At 50.0% G+C, this 18,335-nt stretch overlaps 1 protein-coding gene across 1 annotated transcript; it reads left to right on the forward strand.

Moving 5' to 3' along the window:
• Window positions 1-1,420: 1,420 nt before the first annotated feature.
• Window positions 1,421-2,582, forward strand: LOC109765433 (NDR1/HIN1-like protein 12). Its single transcript, XM_020324219.4, has one exon. It carries the CDS (start codon window positions 1,738-1,740, stop codon window positions 2,401-2,403), a length of 666 nt encoding a protein of 221 aa, XP_020179808.1. The 5' UTR covers window positions 1,421-1,737; the 3' UTR covers window positions 2,404-2,582.
• Window positions 2,583-18,335: the final 15,753 nt, after the last annotated feature.

Raw genomic sequence — 18,335 nt, forward strand, 5'->3', positions numbered from 1 at the left:
TCGGCGTCTCGTCCTCCTATGATTGGTAGTTTTGATAATAATAATAATAATAATGATCGACTCGACCCTCCCCTGTTGCCTGTTGGCACATGCATGCATGCATGCATACGGAGGAGTGGATAAGTAGAAGACGTGGCTTTGAATTGCTCGCTTTTCTCACCTATGAGATCCCACGCCGGTGTATGACGTATCATCATACTAAGGCTGCGTTTGGCAGCAAGGTTTTTTTTAAGTTCTCTGAGAATACTGCGGTTAATATTTCGTCGCTCTGTCTGCTATACCTATACTGTATGCGTGCTGGCACGGTGAGTTAATCTTCCCGTCGATCGGTAGCCCACACGGAATGAAGATGACGCTGACGCTGACGGGGGCCTATATACACTAGTGTGCGTACGATTCCTCTTGTACGTACTTCTTATTCCTCTGCTTTAAGCGTGCTTTCCGTTGGGATTATGTATGTTGGCTCTCCTGATGTGGACGCCTCACCCTCCGTTCGCCACCCACTTGCGTTGCAAACTGATCAGAAAAAAGAAAACTGATCCGCTCCCTCACACACACACGCACATGTATGTTGCCAAGGAAGGCCAACGTTAATTTCCTGGCTGTTTCATGAATTCATGCATCATCATCCCCAAAGAGAAAAAAAATAACATATATAAAGTGGAGTATCTTCAGGCTCAGCGGGAGTATAGCATCTGATCTCTACAAAGTGACGGCGTAACTTCTCAAGGCCCACGTACGTAGAGCCGGCAGCACACTTTTCTCTCCCTTTGGACTTTCGACGTTTTCCCTTTCAACTTTGCACTGCAAGCTACTCCCTCCGTAAACAAATATCTAAACGCTCTTATATTTGTTTACGGAGGGAGTAGCTCTGATGTTACTTACTGCCATCACCGCCGAATAGTTCACGCGCAATCCCTTCTCGGTGCTGTTCTTGACTGCCACACAACCCAGCCTCACAACCGTGTTCGTGTCGAGAGCCGAGACGCGCATGCAAAAAGAAACCCTGCTAGTATCCACCAATCATGGCTTGACATGGCTAAGAAAAAAAACGAAGTGTTCTTCTTGCTCGCGTAGTGCGGATTCATGGGCGGCCGCTCACACTTGCGCAACATGCGAAATTTCGCTTTGGTTGCTTCCTTGGCTTTTCCGCTTTTTTGTATCGTATATCGGAGGAACTAAAGGCGCTCTTTTTTCGCCGCGAATCATTGCTGCTCTAGCTAGCTTGGAACTGAGCTCTCACCCCCACCACCATCACCATTAACCACCTCTCATCTGCCCCTCAGGCCTTACGCTTCCACCACTGCTAATTACTCTGATGACAGTGGCGTATCAACTACTAACATGGATGAAAAGAAACTTCAAGTACCACCAGGGAGTAATTAACAGCACCCACTGTGACCCACACGCTCTGCAGTCTGCACAAGTACAGCTGCGCCAGTGGTTTCCGCACACTGACCAATGCTGATCCTCTGCTCCTCCTCCTCCTCCTCCTCCTGACCCCCCAATCAATCACCAACCTCCGTTCTGCCGCTGCCTCCCCCGCCCCGATATATAACCCACCTCGTCCCCAACTGCCATTTCTTCTCCGTTCTCCTAGCTAGCTCCCACACATCCTCGAATCACAGCCTCACACCTCCTCCCCTGATCGACCACCCTGCAGCTAGCTTCGTGCCCGCAGCCAGCACCGATCACACGCTAGCTGCTGCTGCTGCTGGGGCGACCGACCGGCCATCCATGGCGGTGAAGGACTGCGGCGGGCACAAGGGCGGGGGCTGCGAGTGCCACCGCCGGCGGCTCTACCGCAAGTGCTGCGGCGCGCTGCTCGCCCTCGTCCTCCTCGCCCTCTTCATCATCCTCATCGTCTACCTGGTGCTCCGCCCCCACAAGCCCCGCTTCTACCTGCAGGACCTGGCGGTGCTCTGCCTCAACGTCACGCCGCCCACCTCCGCCTACCTCTTCACCACCATGCAGGCCACGGTCGCGGCGCGCAACCCCAACGACCGCGTCGGCGTCTACTACGACGAGGCGGACATGTACGCGCAGTACAAGGGCGTCGCCATCACCGTCCCCACCCGCCTCCCCGTCGCCTACCAGGGCCACCGCGACCAGTCCGTGTGGTCGCCGTATCTGAGGTCCATGGACAGCGTCGTGCTCCCGCCGCAGCTCGCCGTGGCGCTGGCGCAGGACGAGACGGCCGGGTACGTGCTGGTGGACGTGCGCGTGGACGGTCAGGTGCGCTGGAAGGTGGGCACGTGGATCTCCGGCCACTACCACCTCCGGGTCAACTGCCCGGCGCTCATCAGGGTGAACGAGGGCAAGGGCAGCTACGGCGCCACCACCGGCGGCGGCCCCGACTACTTCCGCTTCCAGCAGGCCGCCGCCTGCGCCGTCGACGTCTGATCATGCATCATCGGTTCGACCTCCACCGATCCATGCATGTGTCCAAATTCAGTGGAATCGATTGATTGCTTCTCCTTCTAGTCTCTTTCTTGCTTCTTTTTAGTCTCTTTTTGACTTGTTGATCGATTGGTTAAAGAAATGGATGAAAGAAAAAAAGTACAACTGAAGCTTCGATAGTAGCTTTTCTTGTTCTTGAGTTCAGAATTCGGTTGGTTGGGTGTTGGTGGAGTCTAGCTAGCTTGGAGTGGAAGGGAAATTCATGGAGTAAACGTGAAGTGCATATCTCCCCTTTTCTCGGGATAATTTTTATTTTATTTCTTTGGGATGGGATATATGAAGTGCGTATCTCTCAAGCCCGTGCTGTCGTGCATAATGCTTAATTACGAAAACTCCATTAGACTAACTAATCAGCTGGTTTAGCAGTTAACACGCTTCACTTATGAACAAAGTGAAGCGCGTGAAGTTCCTTTTTCTTTTTCTTCTGATTGATCGCGGTAGTTCGTGCTCGAGAGATACGGACTTTTCTCTGGGATCTCATCTTTTGGCTGAAAGTGTTACCTTGGAGAGCTAGCTGATCACGGAGTCCCTGCTGCCTAATCAGCGAGAGTGATCTAGTGGACCAATTAACAGTTAGCGGCTACTCCCTCCGTACAAAGTTAGTACAAAGTTGGATCATCTGTTTTGGAACGGAGGGAGTAGGTACGTAGGTGGCTCAAGTGGACGCTTGGCTGCAATGCAAACCCGGGCACGCCACCGCGCAGTACACGTACGTACATGCTGATGGTGACCTAGAGTAGTATGTAGCCGCGATTATCTTCTCGGTCGACCTCTTGCCACGAATTTCTGCGTGGCAGCATTATGATTTTGACTTTAAAGGTCGAGACCCTGGTATGGATCCTTCCAAGTCACGCACCGCACGTCTTAGCAGAAAGAAAGGCACAAGCAAAGTCGCCACGGCTAACTTGAAATCGGGTGGATGACTTTGCTAAGCATGCATGCATTGACTGGATACATGGTGGCTTAATAATTCTGAACCCAGCTCGGTAGGTAGAGCGTACCGAGAGCACGGCTTAATTATTCGACTCCAGTTTTAGTTTCTTGGCAGCTTCAAGCAGTCCATATAGTTTGTGCTACGATTAGCACGCAAGTGGTTGGTGGATCGGCGGACGTTTTGGTAACAAATGCGACTCCGGCTTGAATTTAGGGTGAGGTCAGTGGCTGGCTCACACACAAATGCATACCTTTTGAGCTAGCAGCTAGCTGGAGTGGTATAGTGGTAGATGGTGAAGAGAACAGTGGATGTATGGTAGTCGTAGCAGCTAAGAACTTTCAGTTGCAAGTCCCTTTCGCTCGCTCCCTCGCGCATCAACTGCCCACACCTGCCTGCCGGCCCGCGCCCTCCATCTGTAATGCATGCCGTTCCGGTCGGTGCAGTTGCGGCGTAGTGTGGGATGGATACATGCGTATATAGTTGGCTCCATGTACCCGTCCATGCATGATAATGTCGTGCCTATGAGTTGGGACGACATCGTCGACATGTATATTGCAGCCCTTTTCGATGCGGAAAATTGTGATATACTCCCTCCGTTCCAAATTAATTTGACCTAAAACCACGACGAGTAATTTTGAACGGAGGGAATATGTAGGTATTTCAATTCAAGTAGTCTAGTAGTCGATCGGACGGTAAATATATCTTCTCAAGAACAAAAGCTGTAGTAAAGTTTGAGCAGAGTGAGGTGCACCTTTGTACCCTGCGCTAAAGTGACTTGGAACTTCTTGACTTTAGCAGCTCAGCTCACCTTCCTTGAGGTTTCACTAAAGGGATCGGAGAGATAAAGGACGGAGGAGACTGGCTGCTGTTACAAGACAACCGAGGCCCGAGTACCTAACTTGTGGACGAGGCCACTGTTTCACCATTAATTTCGGGGTGTCCGAGAGGACATGATTTGTGGAGGAGACACTGGGAGAGGCCGTTTGGGAATGATCATGAGTCATGACGATGATATATAGGAGTATGGAGTCTCATATATGCATGCATGCATTCAAGTTAGCCGAGCATTATTACAAGAGAAAGAGTTAATTGCAAGGAACCACACTTCGGCACGTTGTGACGAATCAGTACCACTAGTCTTTTTTTTGCCATGCAGTGCCAACTCTAAGCCTAAGTGTTGCAAAACGGTCTGACAGCCGTATAAGCTCGTATTGACCACGTATCTGACCGACCGGGCCCATTTGTCAGGTGCCACGGTGGCCTACCCGCGCGCACCCGCTCGCACCCGCTTGGTCACTTGATCCAGCCCGGCTCGGTCACACCAAGTAGCTGGGTCGGGTCGAACCCGTACGCGACGAACCCTAGTTTTCTCTCCCCCCTCCCTCGTCTCCCTCTCCCCTCTCAGGCGATGGCGGCGGCGACTCCCGGCGGCGCCGACGGCGCGGGCGGGTACGGAGACCTTCCTGGCCTCGGCCCCGATGACCACTTAGGTCTGGACGACGTCGACGGCTCCAGTTCATACTACTCCAGCGCAGACGAGGATTTGGAGGAGGAGGCCGCACTGTCCATGGAGGACAGGGTGAAGCTGGCAGAGATATGGGTGGCCCACCCTACCAGTAGCCAACAGTGGACCAGTGGAGCTGCTGGCGGCGTGCTGTAAGTCGTTCTCTTCTCTGCTTCTTTCTGTATATTGCAAAACAGGGGGCTAGGGTTAGTGTTGCTCATGACAGTCTAAATTTGTGCTGTCAATTGTAGTTTGGATGATGCTGTTTGGGATGTTCGGACTCATTTCGATGCACAACACAATCTGGATAGGAAGATATGCAGCTCAGATGTGACATTTCTGAACTTATATGCACTGATGGACACACAAGGTTATTCCTTCTCTGATGAACTGTACCACATGAAGAATTTAGGCAGAGGAGAGGAAAGAGAGCAAGGGTTAGAGTTAATTGACACAAACATCAAACTGTAGCAACTTAAGAAGGAATATGAGCAGTTTAGTTCTGAATTTGCTAGTGAGGGCAACAACACCTTTTGTATGTCAGATAGAAGAAGATTTAGTGAGACCAAACTACAGCAATGTCTGTTAGAGGAGAGAAGAAAATTTAGCAACTATATTGTATAGACCACCTATTGTGTATGATCTCAGTGAGCCTGCAGTTCTTGCTGTTGATCAACAAGGTGTTGTTTTTCAAAGTCAGTGCACACAAGAGAGCAGAAATTTTAGTAAGGAGAAGCTCAAAGCTGTAATGGAGGAAGAGGCACTGCTAGAGGAGGGACATAATAACAGTGATGACTCTGAGGCTGCTTCATATGACAGTGATAACAATCCTTTCTACATGGAGAAGTACAGGATAATTGAAGACACGGAGATAATTGAGGGGAATAAACTAGCAGAGCAAGAAGTTGAAGATGTAGATTCAGATGAAGATTCATATGAGGATTCAGAAGAGGAACAATTACATTATGAGGGTGACACTGAGGTTGAGGACTTGTTTGAGATGGAGGAGGAGGAGGAGCAGGAGCAGGAGGATGAGGTCAATGTTGTTGCAACAGAAGAAGCACCAATGCAAAAACCTGCAAAAAGAGGAAGAAGCTGGTAGTTAGGAGAGACCCTACTATTAGGACACATTCAAGTGTGTTGGAGGAGGTGCAACCTGATTTCATTCCTTCATCAGATGAAGAAGATGATGTGTTGTTGTTTGAGGATGAAGATGATGGACATGAGCCACTGTCATTTGTTCTACCTAAAGGGAGGAAGAGTAGGGCCAAGAAAAGGAAACCAAGGATCTGGTACAATGACAAACTTGAGCAACCACATCAGCAGTTATGTCTGTACATGTGCTTCAAGAATCAACAGCAATTCAGAGATGCTTTGTTGAGCTTGCACATCACACAGGTGTAACACCCCCAGTGTCATGCTATAATAACCCTACGTGATTAAACTAATCATTTTGCTAAATAGGAGTTGATCACCTTTGATTCAAATCTCATTTGAAATTCCAGTTTGAAATCAAATTCAATTTGCAAGTGAATTTTGAAGTTGCACAAAAGTTGCTGAGAAATAGTTCATCATTTAGTAAAATTTTCATAACAAATGATTGTTAAGGAAAACAACATCACCTCCAAGCCAAGATGGACTATAGCAATTTATAACAGTGCCAAATCAGCAAATTAATTGCTTTTCCATTTGTGCAAAATTCTAACAGCTTCAATTAGATTCCAAACTTTTTGTGGCAGTGCGCAATATTTCTTTGAATTTGTTTTGGTCAGTGGAATACTTTTGCAAAGTCATGTGTGACTAAAAGACATTGCAAAAGCTACTGAAAAAAAAAACAGAAAAGGAAAAGACAAAAGGCCAAGTGCATACTGTGCACTTGAGCCCACCGACAACAGTGCGGCCCAGCCCAACCTGGGCCTTCTCCCACCTCGCTACAGGAGGCAGAGAGGTGCGTGGCGCACATCCCATGCGCCATGGCCATGGATGCCCTCCACGTCGCTTCCCCCAGCCTATAAGCGCGTCCAACGGAGCCCTAGACCACCCCTTGCCCGATTCCCCCTCTTTACCAGTCGAGCCGCCTCCTCCTCGGCTCGTACTCGAGCGCGAGAGCTCGTGCAGCGACCGCGCTGTTCGTCGTCGTTCTCGCGCCAACTGTCGCCCCCGCCGCCTGCATCCGTGTCCAGTAGACGTGTCGGCTCCTCCTCCGTCGACTACGTGCACCACTGGGAGCTGTGTGCCCCCGCATCGACTCCGACACAATCTTCTTCATCCTCAGATCACCGTCGTCGGTTGTCTTCGATCCGCCGCCATCGCTGCTTCCCCATCTCGTCGAGCACGTCTTCGAGCTCCCCCTGTGAGCGCCCGTTTCCCCTCCTTCCCCCTTTGTCCCTCACCGTAGACCGTCGCACCACCGCGTCCGATCTCCCGCGAGCTCGCGGTCGCTGTGTCATGGTCGCGCTCCCTCGCGCTCGACGCTGCCTCCGCCTTCCCCCGCGCCGCCCCGCGGCTACTCCTGGCCGCCCTCTGGACGCCTTCCCCCTCCCTGCGTTCTCACTGCTGCGCGCTTTCGTTAACTGTTGCCACCGCTGCTTTCTATCGCACCGTCGAGCCTGCTGCTCGCCGCTATTGGCTGCCCCGCCCCATACCCATGTGCTCCAGGCCCGCCTGAGACCGCGCCGCCCTCCCCTCCTACTCACCACTGGCCGCTTCACGGCGCCGGCGCTGCTCACGCCCGCGTTCGCCGGCGCCACCGCGCTGCTCGTGCCCGCCATTGTCACCCGTGCTCCTCTTCGAGCCGCTGCCGCTCAACCCCCTGGCGACGCCCCGCCTCTGCCCCGCCGCCTCCGGCCGCCGGCCCGCGCCCGCCGCTGGCCGCCGTGGCCCGCGCCGCCCCTTGCTGATGCACGGTGCTGGCGCTGCTGGCTTCGGTCGCCGCCGGCGCCCTGTTTTGTTCGTGCACGCATATAATTTCCCCTGTTGATGTCTTAGGCCACTGCCAAGCGGGCCCTACCACTTTTAATTAGACTTAAAACTAGTTAGTTGCTAATCCCCCTTTAGTTAGTCACTGATTAGTGCCCCCCCTTTTTTAATTAACCAAGTTATTTAACTTGCTAAATTAAGTCTATGCCATGCGGGCCCCTTTGACCCCGTTGACTGGTCAACTTTGACCCAGTCAACGCTGACTGTACTGCTGACTCAGCCACCCTGGACCCCACTTGTCATCCACTAGGGCTAGTTCCTAGTGGGTACAATATGTTTTTCTGTTATTTAATGATAAAGTAAATAGATAAAAGAAAATTCATAAATTGTTTAAATCTTTGAAAAATCATAGGAAATTAACCGTAAGTCAGATGAAAAAGTTTCCTACATGAAAGTTGCTCAGAACGACGAGACGAATCCGAATATGCAGCCCTTTCGTCCGCCACACATCCCTAGCATAGCGAACACGCAACTTTCCCCCTCCGGTTCATCTGTCCGAAAACGCGAAACATCGGGGATACTTTCCCGGATGTTCCCCACCTTCACCAGTATCGCCTACTATTGCGTTAGGTCACCCCTATCACTGCGTATTGCCATGTTATGCTTTGTGTTGCTTTGATTGCTCTATTATTTATTGTGTTCCCCCCCCCCCCCCCCGTTACTTCTTTCCGGTAGACCCCGAGGCTGCCGGCAACCCCTAGTTTGACTATGGTGTTGACGACACGTCCTTCTTGCCAGAGCAACCAGGCAAGCCCCCCCTTTGATCATCCCGATATCGCCCATTCCATTCTCTCATGCTTGCATTAGATTTTGCTACTGTTATTTTTTTGCTCCTATTCTGATGCATAGCCTGCTTTTGTAACCTGCTCATTGTACCTTACCTGCTTATCCTAAACTGCTTAGTATAGGTTGGTTTGTGATCCATCAGTGACCCCCACCTTGTCCTTGTTGCCCCTGCTTCATCATCGAAGACCCGATCAACGGGATCGAAGACCAGGCCCTGGCACCGCACATCACTTTCCCCTTAGTTGCTCGACACTACTGGGTTACTATCGAGTGCCGAGGGTGAGACCTCTACATCACTTCTGATGTTAACCCTGTAGTGTAGCTATTCGGTCGTGGTCATCGGGGGTGATTCCGCCTTAACCACTTCCGATGCGACTCTGTAGTGCAACCCCTCAAGTGTGAACCTCGGGGGTGGTTCCTCTTACGTTCACCATGATGATTACATCGAGTGGAATTCACCGGGGGTGATTCCTCGGGTTTTCCCCTTGATGTTTGGACACACGGTTACTATGGTTACTATGACTTTACACTGAACCCTGTTACTAAAGATGGGTCGGCCCTGAGGGGTACCCGCGCGAGCATATTTGCGAGTGATGAGGAGTCGGGTTGACCTGGAGGGTGCCCGCGAGATAATTACGAGGCGTGGCCGGGCATTCCTAGCCCTTGCCGCAAGTCCTCGAGACGGGGCAACGGGGTCACATCTTTCGTGAGTCTCTGCTTGTTACCGCGCGTTCCTAAATCCACTATGATTTGGATATTTGATCCGAGGGGCCTCTGGCCTGATAGCACTAACCATCACGTGGGCATAGTATGGGTGTTCTGCGTCGTATGCATGAGCCGAAGCTTAATAGGCGTCGGCGACTGAGCGGCGCGCGCCGGGTTGGACTGCGTAAGCACCTGCCTTGTTGAAGGAGGTAGCTAGGTCTGCTCACCGTCCGCCCACGCAACGTGCAGGAGTTCCCGGGGCGATGGCCCATGACCCCTGGGGGCATAGGTTTAGTCCGGCGTGCTGTCCTCTCTATTAAGCCTAGGTCGGGTTGCGGCGTATTGTTTGGCCGAGGCCGGGCATGACCCAGGAAAGTGTGTCCGGCCGGAGTTAATCGAGCGTGGTGGGTAAATTGGTGCACCCCTGCAGGGAAGAAAACATCTATCGATAGCCTGTCCTACGGTAACGGACACTTGGAGTTGTATCCCGATCGATACAACTAGAACTGGACACTTGAGATGAGACATGGATATGAGGTGATAACTGGATAGTATGGCTCTGGGATTGCTTTCTCGCAGGGGGGTCGAGAAAGGATCTCTGGCCGAGGTTGATAACACTTCTACTACTTTACTTTATGCTACTCTACTCCCTCCTGTTGCTGCAAGATGGTGGTTTCCAGAAGATGCTAGTCTTCGACAGGCTAGGCTTTCCCTTTCTCTTCTGGCATTCTGCAGCCCAGTCCACAGATACAACCCTTTTCATTGATACCGATGCATATGTAGTGTAGATCCTTGCTTGCGAGTACTTTGGATGAGTACTCACGGTTGCTTTGCTCCCCCTTTTCCCCCTTTCTTCTTCTTTCCGGTTGATGCAACCAGATGTCGGAGCCCAGGAGCCAGATGCCACCGTTGATGCCTACTACTACGTGGGGACCGCCGACGACCAGGAGTAGTTAGGAGGCCCCCAGGCAGGAGGCCTTGCCTTTTCGATCGTTGTTGCTTTTGTGCTGGCCTTCTTAAGGCAAACTTGTCTAACTTATGTCTGTACTCAGATATTGTTGCTTCCGCTGACTCTTGTGTATTCGAGCTTATGTATTCGAGCCCTCGAGGCCCCTGGCTTGTAATATAAAGCTTGTATTATTTTAATTTGTGTCTAGAGTTGTGTTGTGATATCTTCCCGTGAGTCCTTGATCTTGATCGTACACATTTGCGTGTATGATTGAATCGAGGGCGTCACAAGTTGGTATCAGAGCCGACTGCCTGTAGGTAGCCCCCCTTCCAACTCCTTGGCCGAAGTTGAGTCTAGTCATCCAAAATTGTTTTACTAACTTGGCTGTGTGGCTTACGGGCCCACGTCGCCGATGGGTGGTACTAGGATCTTTTATTCCTCGTCTATACTCTGGGATTCTGATCTCTCTTCTATTTAGGTTAAACATTTTACTAACTCTGACATTAGGTTCTCGTACCCACTTCCTCCCGGAGAGCCCCGACATTACCGATGATCGCCTGCTTTACCAGAAGATTCTGCGGATACTCCTTGATGTTTCTCGAGACTCTGTGCCCACTGCCTTACAGTTCCTGACCACCGGTAATCCTCGTGAATAACCTCCTTGCCGCTTGTACCTTCATCCCCAGTTGCTCATGTTGTTACAAGATACCCCTAGCACTCTCCGTTGTTCCGAGAATCCTTGTGCCTTCTGCCTTGCAGCTTCTTTTTGCACTAAGGATAATTCACTTAATCGGGGTCCACTCATCCCCAGTTGTTCATATGCTTTTCAAAATACTTGTAAATACTATCCGATCTTCCAAGAATCCTCTTCAAACTATTGCTCTGCAAATACTTGTCTGCTTGGATTATGGATGCTTTCCATATGTGTAGCAATATTCATTAGTATCCTTTGACACCATCATTTTTTATCCTATCGATTCAACATGTGTGTGAAAGCACGCAATCATCAGTTGATCCTTCTAAATTATCTTTTCGGCTCAGACGTCATTTTGAACATGAGCTGGTTCTCGACCAATCTATTTGTCATCGATTGTGCCCCTAGGTCTATTCTAACTTATCCATCCTTGATCAGAACGTCTGCTTCTGATCCTTCGTTTTGGAAAACATAATTCCTTTGTTATCTAAGCATCGAATTATTCAGATGTTCTATAATCCGATGCCTTTACATTCTTTCTTCCTCTAATTGAGTACCGATACTCACATCAGCTCCATTTTGGACCGGCAGGCCCATTGCTGGGTTATTGTCCGATAGTATCTTTCACATTCAAAATTCTTGTGATTTATTCCCATGATACATAATGTCTTTGACAAATTGTATCATTTCCTTTCGTCAACCATGCTTTACTTTCGAGCTTGTGTTAATTACTCCTGAAGCTTGTGGTATATGTTCCTAAGATGCCCTGATGGGTTGAACCTACGCCTTCCCTAAATCGTATGGACTCGAAAGTTTTCACGAGTCATACACTTCTAGTGTTATGACAATTAAATTTTTAACACTACAACTTATTTCCAAGCGAGAAGTGAATGGAAGGTTATCCATTGAAGAAGTGGGAGTCGACCTTGAACTTTGTGTTCATGCCCATGGACCCGATGTAGAACTTATCTTGGAAGCTTCTTGTAATAATAACTTTTTTTCCTGATATAATATCATGTGGTATCGGTGAATTGATCCTTCGCAACCGTGGATCCGACCATGATTGTTCTTCTTTGGTCCCATTTCTTGGACAAGTTAAATCACTTGTCTTCTGCAGGTCAATACACCTGCCCAACCTCTATTATGATCTACCTTGGAGTATTACCCCTGGTATCTCGAGGATATCATGCCATTGCACTACATCTTATGAACTTTTGATGGATTACTACCTTACCCTGTCTTTGTCACTTCAAGGGTTCTGGGTTGTTTGTCAATAGAGAACACCGATAAGTGAATTGATTTCGCATTTCGATTCAATAACTCTTAAGTAATTTTCGTTGCTTTCGAGTTTAATAGTCCTTCAAGTCATTCCTAGCCTGATCGGCTATATCATTATCGTGTTCAATTTTAACTGTGCTACCTGGTCCTTCTTCCCGAAACAATTTTCGGCGATGACCTAAGCCTACGTCGATCTTCCTCATCATATCATTTCGCCTTGAACAACAAGCTTGATTTCGAGTTTGTGTTGTACCTGTGGTTCCAATAACCTTTCGCTTCATCATTCCTTTGACTTGATGTCATCGTCGATCGATTACATCTTCATGAAACCTCTCGACAAATATGTCGTGATCATCATCAACATTATGAGCTCTTCCAGGTTATCAATCGAATTCATGATGAGAAATACCATCCTTGCCCCCTCGATGATCCGTTGTTGAGGTCGTGGGCCCCATCCTCATCTTTTCCTTGCTGAAATTGTACGACTTACTTTATAAGTTGTTTCCGATGGATCATTTGTGTATCCAAAGTCTGAGCTTTACCTGGTGACCATGTCAGTGCTATCCCGAAGCATGACTGTGGTACTTCGTTCATCAACAAGAACATTGGAAGCGCAATGCTAAACCTTTCTTGATCTATTATCCAAACACTGTTGTATGGGTAATATCATGATTCTTCCCTCGCCCCCTTTATCTAAATGCTTTTGAACATGTTGTCATATCATGTATATCCTGCTCCGCTTCCCCTTGGGAAGGATTTACTCCCAATTCTTGTGTGTAAACACATTTTCCTTTCCATTGGTCTGATTAATCTGATAATTTCTTTTTCCTTTCCATTGGGTTGTTTAACCTTCCTGTGATCTATATGATATAAGCAGAAATAATTCCCTGCTTATAAAATACCCTGATGTACAACCTTGTCAATGAGATCCTGTTACTATCGTTGATGACATTACAGTAACCACCGATGGACGGGAACCTTGCCGATTGGTCCGCCTCGTTCAACGAGCAGGAAAATGGTTCTCTTCGTCCCTCGCCCTTGGTACCAACGTTGTTGCCGACATAACTGACAGTCTATCATCTAACATGCCTTGCTATCGGCCCCCTTTCTGCTTTTAACCCACAAGGTGGGCCCATAACCCACAGTTCCACAGGATCGGAACCTGAATCTTCTGTATATCTTTGATTCCGAAATATTCTTGCAATTGGCTTCGTATCATGTCACGAGCCACTGTCCGAGAGATGATCTATTCCCGATGCTCTGAACCGCCTTCTCACACTTATCTCAGGTATCGATCGTTTGTCTATTCGTTTGAACTTCCTATTGTACCTTCATATTTTGCTCTCGATGTTTTCTTAAGTTTCAACTCGAGAGATACTTCTGCTACATTCCCTGAATTGTTCACCAGATAATTACCCCTATAAGGGCCAGTTCTCCCGAAGTTACTCTTTACTTCCCTACTTAAATCTCGGGACGAGATTTCTTGTAGTGGAGGAGATTTGTAACACCCCCAGTGTCATGCTACAGTAACCATACGTGATTAAACTAATCATTTTGCTAAACTAGAGTTGATCACCTTTGATTCAAATCTCATTTGAAATTTTGCAAGTGAATTTTGAAGTTGCATAAAAGTTGCTGCGAAATAGTTCATCATTTAGTAAAATTTTCATAACAAATGATTGTTAAGGAAAACAACATCACCTCCAAGCCAAGATGGACTATAGCAATTTATAACAGTGCCAATTCAGCAAATTAATTGCTTTTCCATTTGTGCAAAATTCTAACAGCTTCAATTAGATTCCAAACTTTTTGTGGCAGTGCGCAATATTTCTTTGAATTTGTTTTGGTAAGTGGAATACTTTTGCAAAGTCATTTGTGACTAAAAGAAATTGCAAAAGCTACTGAAAAAAACTGAAAAGGAAAAGACAAAAGGCCAAGTGCATACTGTGCACTTGAGCCCACCGACAACAGTGCGGCCCAGCCCAACCTGGGCCTTCTCCCACCTCGCTACAGGAGGCAGAGAGGTGCGTGGCGCACATCCCATGCGCCAGGGTCGTGGATGCCCTCCATGTCGCTTCCCCCAGCCTATAAGCGCGTCCAACGGAACCCTAGACCACCCCTCGTCCGATTCCCCCTCTTTACCCGTCGAGCCGCCTCCTCCTCGGCTCATACTCGAGCGCGAGAGCTCGTGCAGCGACCCGCTGTTCGTCGTCGTTCTCGCGCCAACCGTCGCCCCCGCCGCCTGCATCCGTGTCCAGTAGACGCGTCGGCTCCTCCTCCGTCGACTACGTGCACCACTGGGAGTTGTGTGCCCCCGCATCGACGCCGACACAATCGTCTTCGTCCTCAGATCGCCGTCGTCGGTTGTCTTCGATCTGCCGCCATCGCTGCTTCCCCATCTCGTCGAGCACGTCTTCGAGCTCCCCCTGTGAGCGCCCGTTTCCCCACCTTCCCCCCTCTGTCCCTCACCGTAGACCGTCGCACCACCGCGTCCGATCTCCCGCGAGCTCGCGGTCGCCGTGTCATGGTCACGCTCCCTCGCGCTCGACGCTGCCTCCGCCTTCCCCCGCGCCGCCCCGCGGCTACTCCTGGCCGCCCTCTGGATGCCTTCCCCCTCCCTGCGTTCTCACTGCTGCGCGCTTCCATTAACTGCTGCCGCCGCTGCTTTCTATTGCACCGTCGCGCCTGCTGCTCGCCGCTATTGGCCGCCCCACCCCGTACCCCGTGTGCTCCAGGCCCGCCTGAGACCGCGCCGCCCTCCCCTCCTACTCGCCGATGGCCGCTTCACGGCGCCGGCGCTGCCCGCGCACGCGTTCGCCGGCGCCAACGCGCTGCTCGTGCCCGCCATTGTCACCCGTGCTCCTCTGCGAGCCGCTGCCGCTCAACCCCCTGGCGACGCCCCGCCTCTGCCCCGCCGCCTCCGGCCGCCGGCCCGCGCCCGCTGCTGGCCGCCGTGGCCCGCGCCGCCCCTTGCTGATGCACGGCGCTGGCGCTGCTGGCTTCGGTCGCCGCTGGCGCCCTGTTTCGTTCGTGCACGCATATACTTTCCCCTGTTGATGTCTTAGGCCACTGCCAAGCGGGTCCTACCACTTTTAATTAGACTTAAAACTAGTTAGTTGCTAATCCCCCTTTAGTTAGTCATTGATTAGTGCCCCCCCTTTTTAATTAACCAAGTTATTTAACTTGCTAAATTAAGTCTATGCCATGCGGGCCCCTTTGACCCCGTTGACTGGTCAACTTTGACCCAGTCAACGCTGACTGTACTGCTGACTCAGCCTCCTGGACCCCACTTGTCATCCACTAGGGCTAGTTCCTAGTGGGTACAATATGTTTTTCTGTTATTTAATGATAAAGTAAATAGATAAAAGAAAATTCATAAATTGTTTAAATCTTTGAAAAATCATAGGAAATTAACCGTAAGTCAGATGAAAAAGTTTTCTACATGAAAGTTGCTCAGAACGATGAGACAAATCCGAATATGCAGCCCGTTCGTCCGCCACACATCCCTAGCATAGCGAACATGCAACTTTCCCCCTCCGGTTCATCAGTCCGAAAACGCGAAACATCGGGGATACTTTCCCGGATGTTCCCCACCTTCACCGGTATCGCCTACTATTGCGTTAGGTCACCTATCACTGCATATTGCCATGTTATGCTTTGTGTTGCTTTGATTGCTCTATTATTTATTGTGTTCCCCCTCCGTTACTTCTTTCCGGTAGACCCCGAGACTGCCGGCAACCCCTAGTTCGACTATGGTGTTGACGACACGTCCTTCTTGCCAGAGCAACCAGGCAAGCCCCCCCTTTGATCATCCCGATATCGCCCATTCCATTCTCTCATGCTTGCATTAGATTTTGCTACTGTTATTTTTTTGCTCCTATTCTGATGCATAGCCTCCTTTTGTAACCTGCTCATTGTACCTTACCTGCTTATCCTAAACTGCATAGTATAGGTTGGTTAGTGATCCATCAGTGACCCCCACCTTGTCCTTGTTGCCCCTGCTTCATCATCGAAGACCCGATCAACGGGATCAAAGACCAGGCCCTGGCACCGCACATCACTTTCCCCTTAGTTGCTCGACACTACTGGGTTACTATCGAGTGCCGAGGGTGAGACCTCTACATCACTTCTGATGTTAACCCTGTAGTGTAGCTATTCGGTCGTGGTCATCGGGGGTGATTCCGCCTTAACCACTTCCGATGCGACTCTGTCGTGCAACCCCTCAAGTGTGAACCTCGGGGGTGGTTCCTCTTACGTTCACCTTGATGATTACATCGAGTGGAATTCACCGGGGGTGATTCCTCGGGTTTTCCCCTTGATGTTTGGACACACGGTTACTATGGTTACTATGACTTTACACTGAACCCTGTTACTAAAGACGGGTCAGCCCTGAGGGGTACCCGCGCGAGCATATTTGCGAGTGATGAGGAGTCGGGTTGACCTGGAGGGTGCCCGCGAGATAATTACGAGGCGTGGCCGGGCATTCCTAGCCCTTGCCGCAAGTCCTCGAGACGGGACAACGGGGTCACATCTTTCGTGAGTCTCTGCTTGTTATCGCGCGTTCCTAAATCCACTACGATTTGGATATTTGATCCGAGGGGCCTCTGGCCTGATAGCACTAACCATCACGTGGGCATAGTATGGGCGTTCTGCGTCGTATGCATCAGCCGAAGCTTAATAGACGTCAGCGACTGAGCGGCACGCGCCGGGTTGGACTGCGTAAGCACCTGCCTTATTGAAGGAGGTAGCTAGGTCTGCTCACCGGCCGCCCACGCAACGTGCAGGAGTTCCCGGGGCGATGGCCCATGACCCCTGGGGGCATAGGTTTAGTCCGACGTGCTGGCCTCTCTATTAAGCCTAGGTCGGGTTGCGGCGTATTGTTTGGCCGAGGCCGGGCATGACCCAGGAAAGTGTGTCCGGACGGAGTTAATTGAGCGTGGTGGGTAAATTGGTGCACCCCTGCAGGGAACAAAACATCTACCGATAGCCTGTCCTATGGTAACGGACACTTGGAGTTGTATCCCGATCGATACAACTAGAACTGGATACTTGAGATGAGACATGGATATGAGGTGATAACTGGATAGTATGGCTCTGGGATTGCTTTCTCGCAGGGGGGTCGAGAAAGGATCTCTGGCCGAGGTTGATAACACTTCTACTACTTTACTTTATGCTACTCTACTCCCTCCTGTTGCTGCAAGATGGTGGTTTCCAGAAGATGCTAGTCTTCGATAGGCTAGGCTTTCCCCTTCTCTTCTGGCATTCTGCAGCCCAGTCCACAGATACAACCCTTTTCATTGATACCGATGCATATGTAGTGTAGATCCTTGCTTGCGAGTACTTTGGATGAGTACTCACGGTTGCTTTGCTCCCCCTTTTCCCCCTTTCTTCTTCTTTCCGGTTGATGCAACCAGATGTCGGAGCCCAGGAGCCAGATGCCACCGTCGATGCCTATTACTACGTGGGGACCGCCGACGACCAGGAGTAGTTAGGAGGCCCCCAGGCAGGAGGCCGTGCCTTTTCGATCTTTGTTGCTTTTGTGCTAGCCTTCTTAAGGCAAACTTGTCTAACTTATGTCTGTACTCAGATATTGTTGCTTCCGCTGACTCTTGTGTATTCGAGCCCTCGAGGCCCCTGGCTTGTAATATAAAGCTTGTATTATTTTAATTTGTGTCTAGAGTTGTGTTGTGATATCTTCCCGTGAGTCCTTGATCTTGATCGTACACATTTGCGTGTATGATTAGTGTACGATTGAATCGAGGGCGTCACAACAGGCCAGAGACTTCAGGTATCACAGAAATTCGGACCAAAGGATCATTGTCTGTTGTAAGCAAGAGCACTGCCAGTTTTGCATAGTTGCTGCAGTTATCAAAGGGGAGAAGACTTTTGCTATTAAGAAAATAAGGCTGGAGCACACTTGCCCTAGCAGCACTGAGACATCTAGGATTAGTGCCAAGTGGCTTGCAAAGACCTATGAGTCATTGTTCAGGTCTGGTCCAACCACCAGCATACACACTCTGATTGACAACTGCAATGAGAAGTATGG

Source organism: Aegilops tauschii, chromosome 2, assembly GCF_002575655.3.
Source record: "Aegilops tauschii subsp. strangulata cultivar AL8/78 chromosome 2, Aet v6.0, whole genome shotgun sequence".
Lineage (NCBI taxonomy): Eukaryota > Viridiplantae > Streptophyta > Magnoliopsida > Poales > Poaceae > Aegilops > Aegilops tauschii.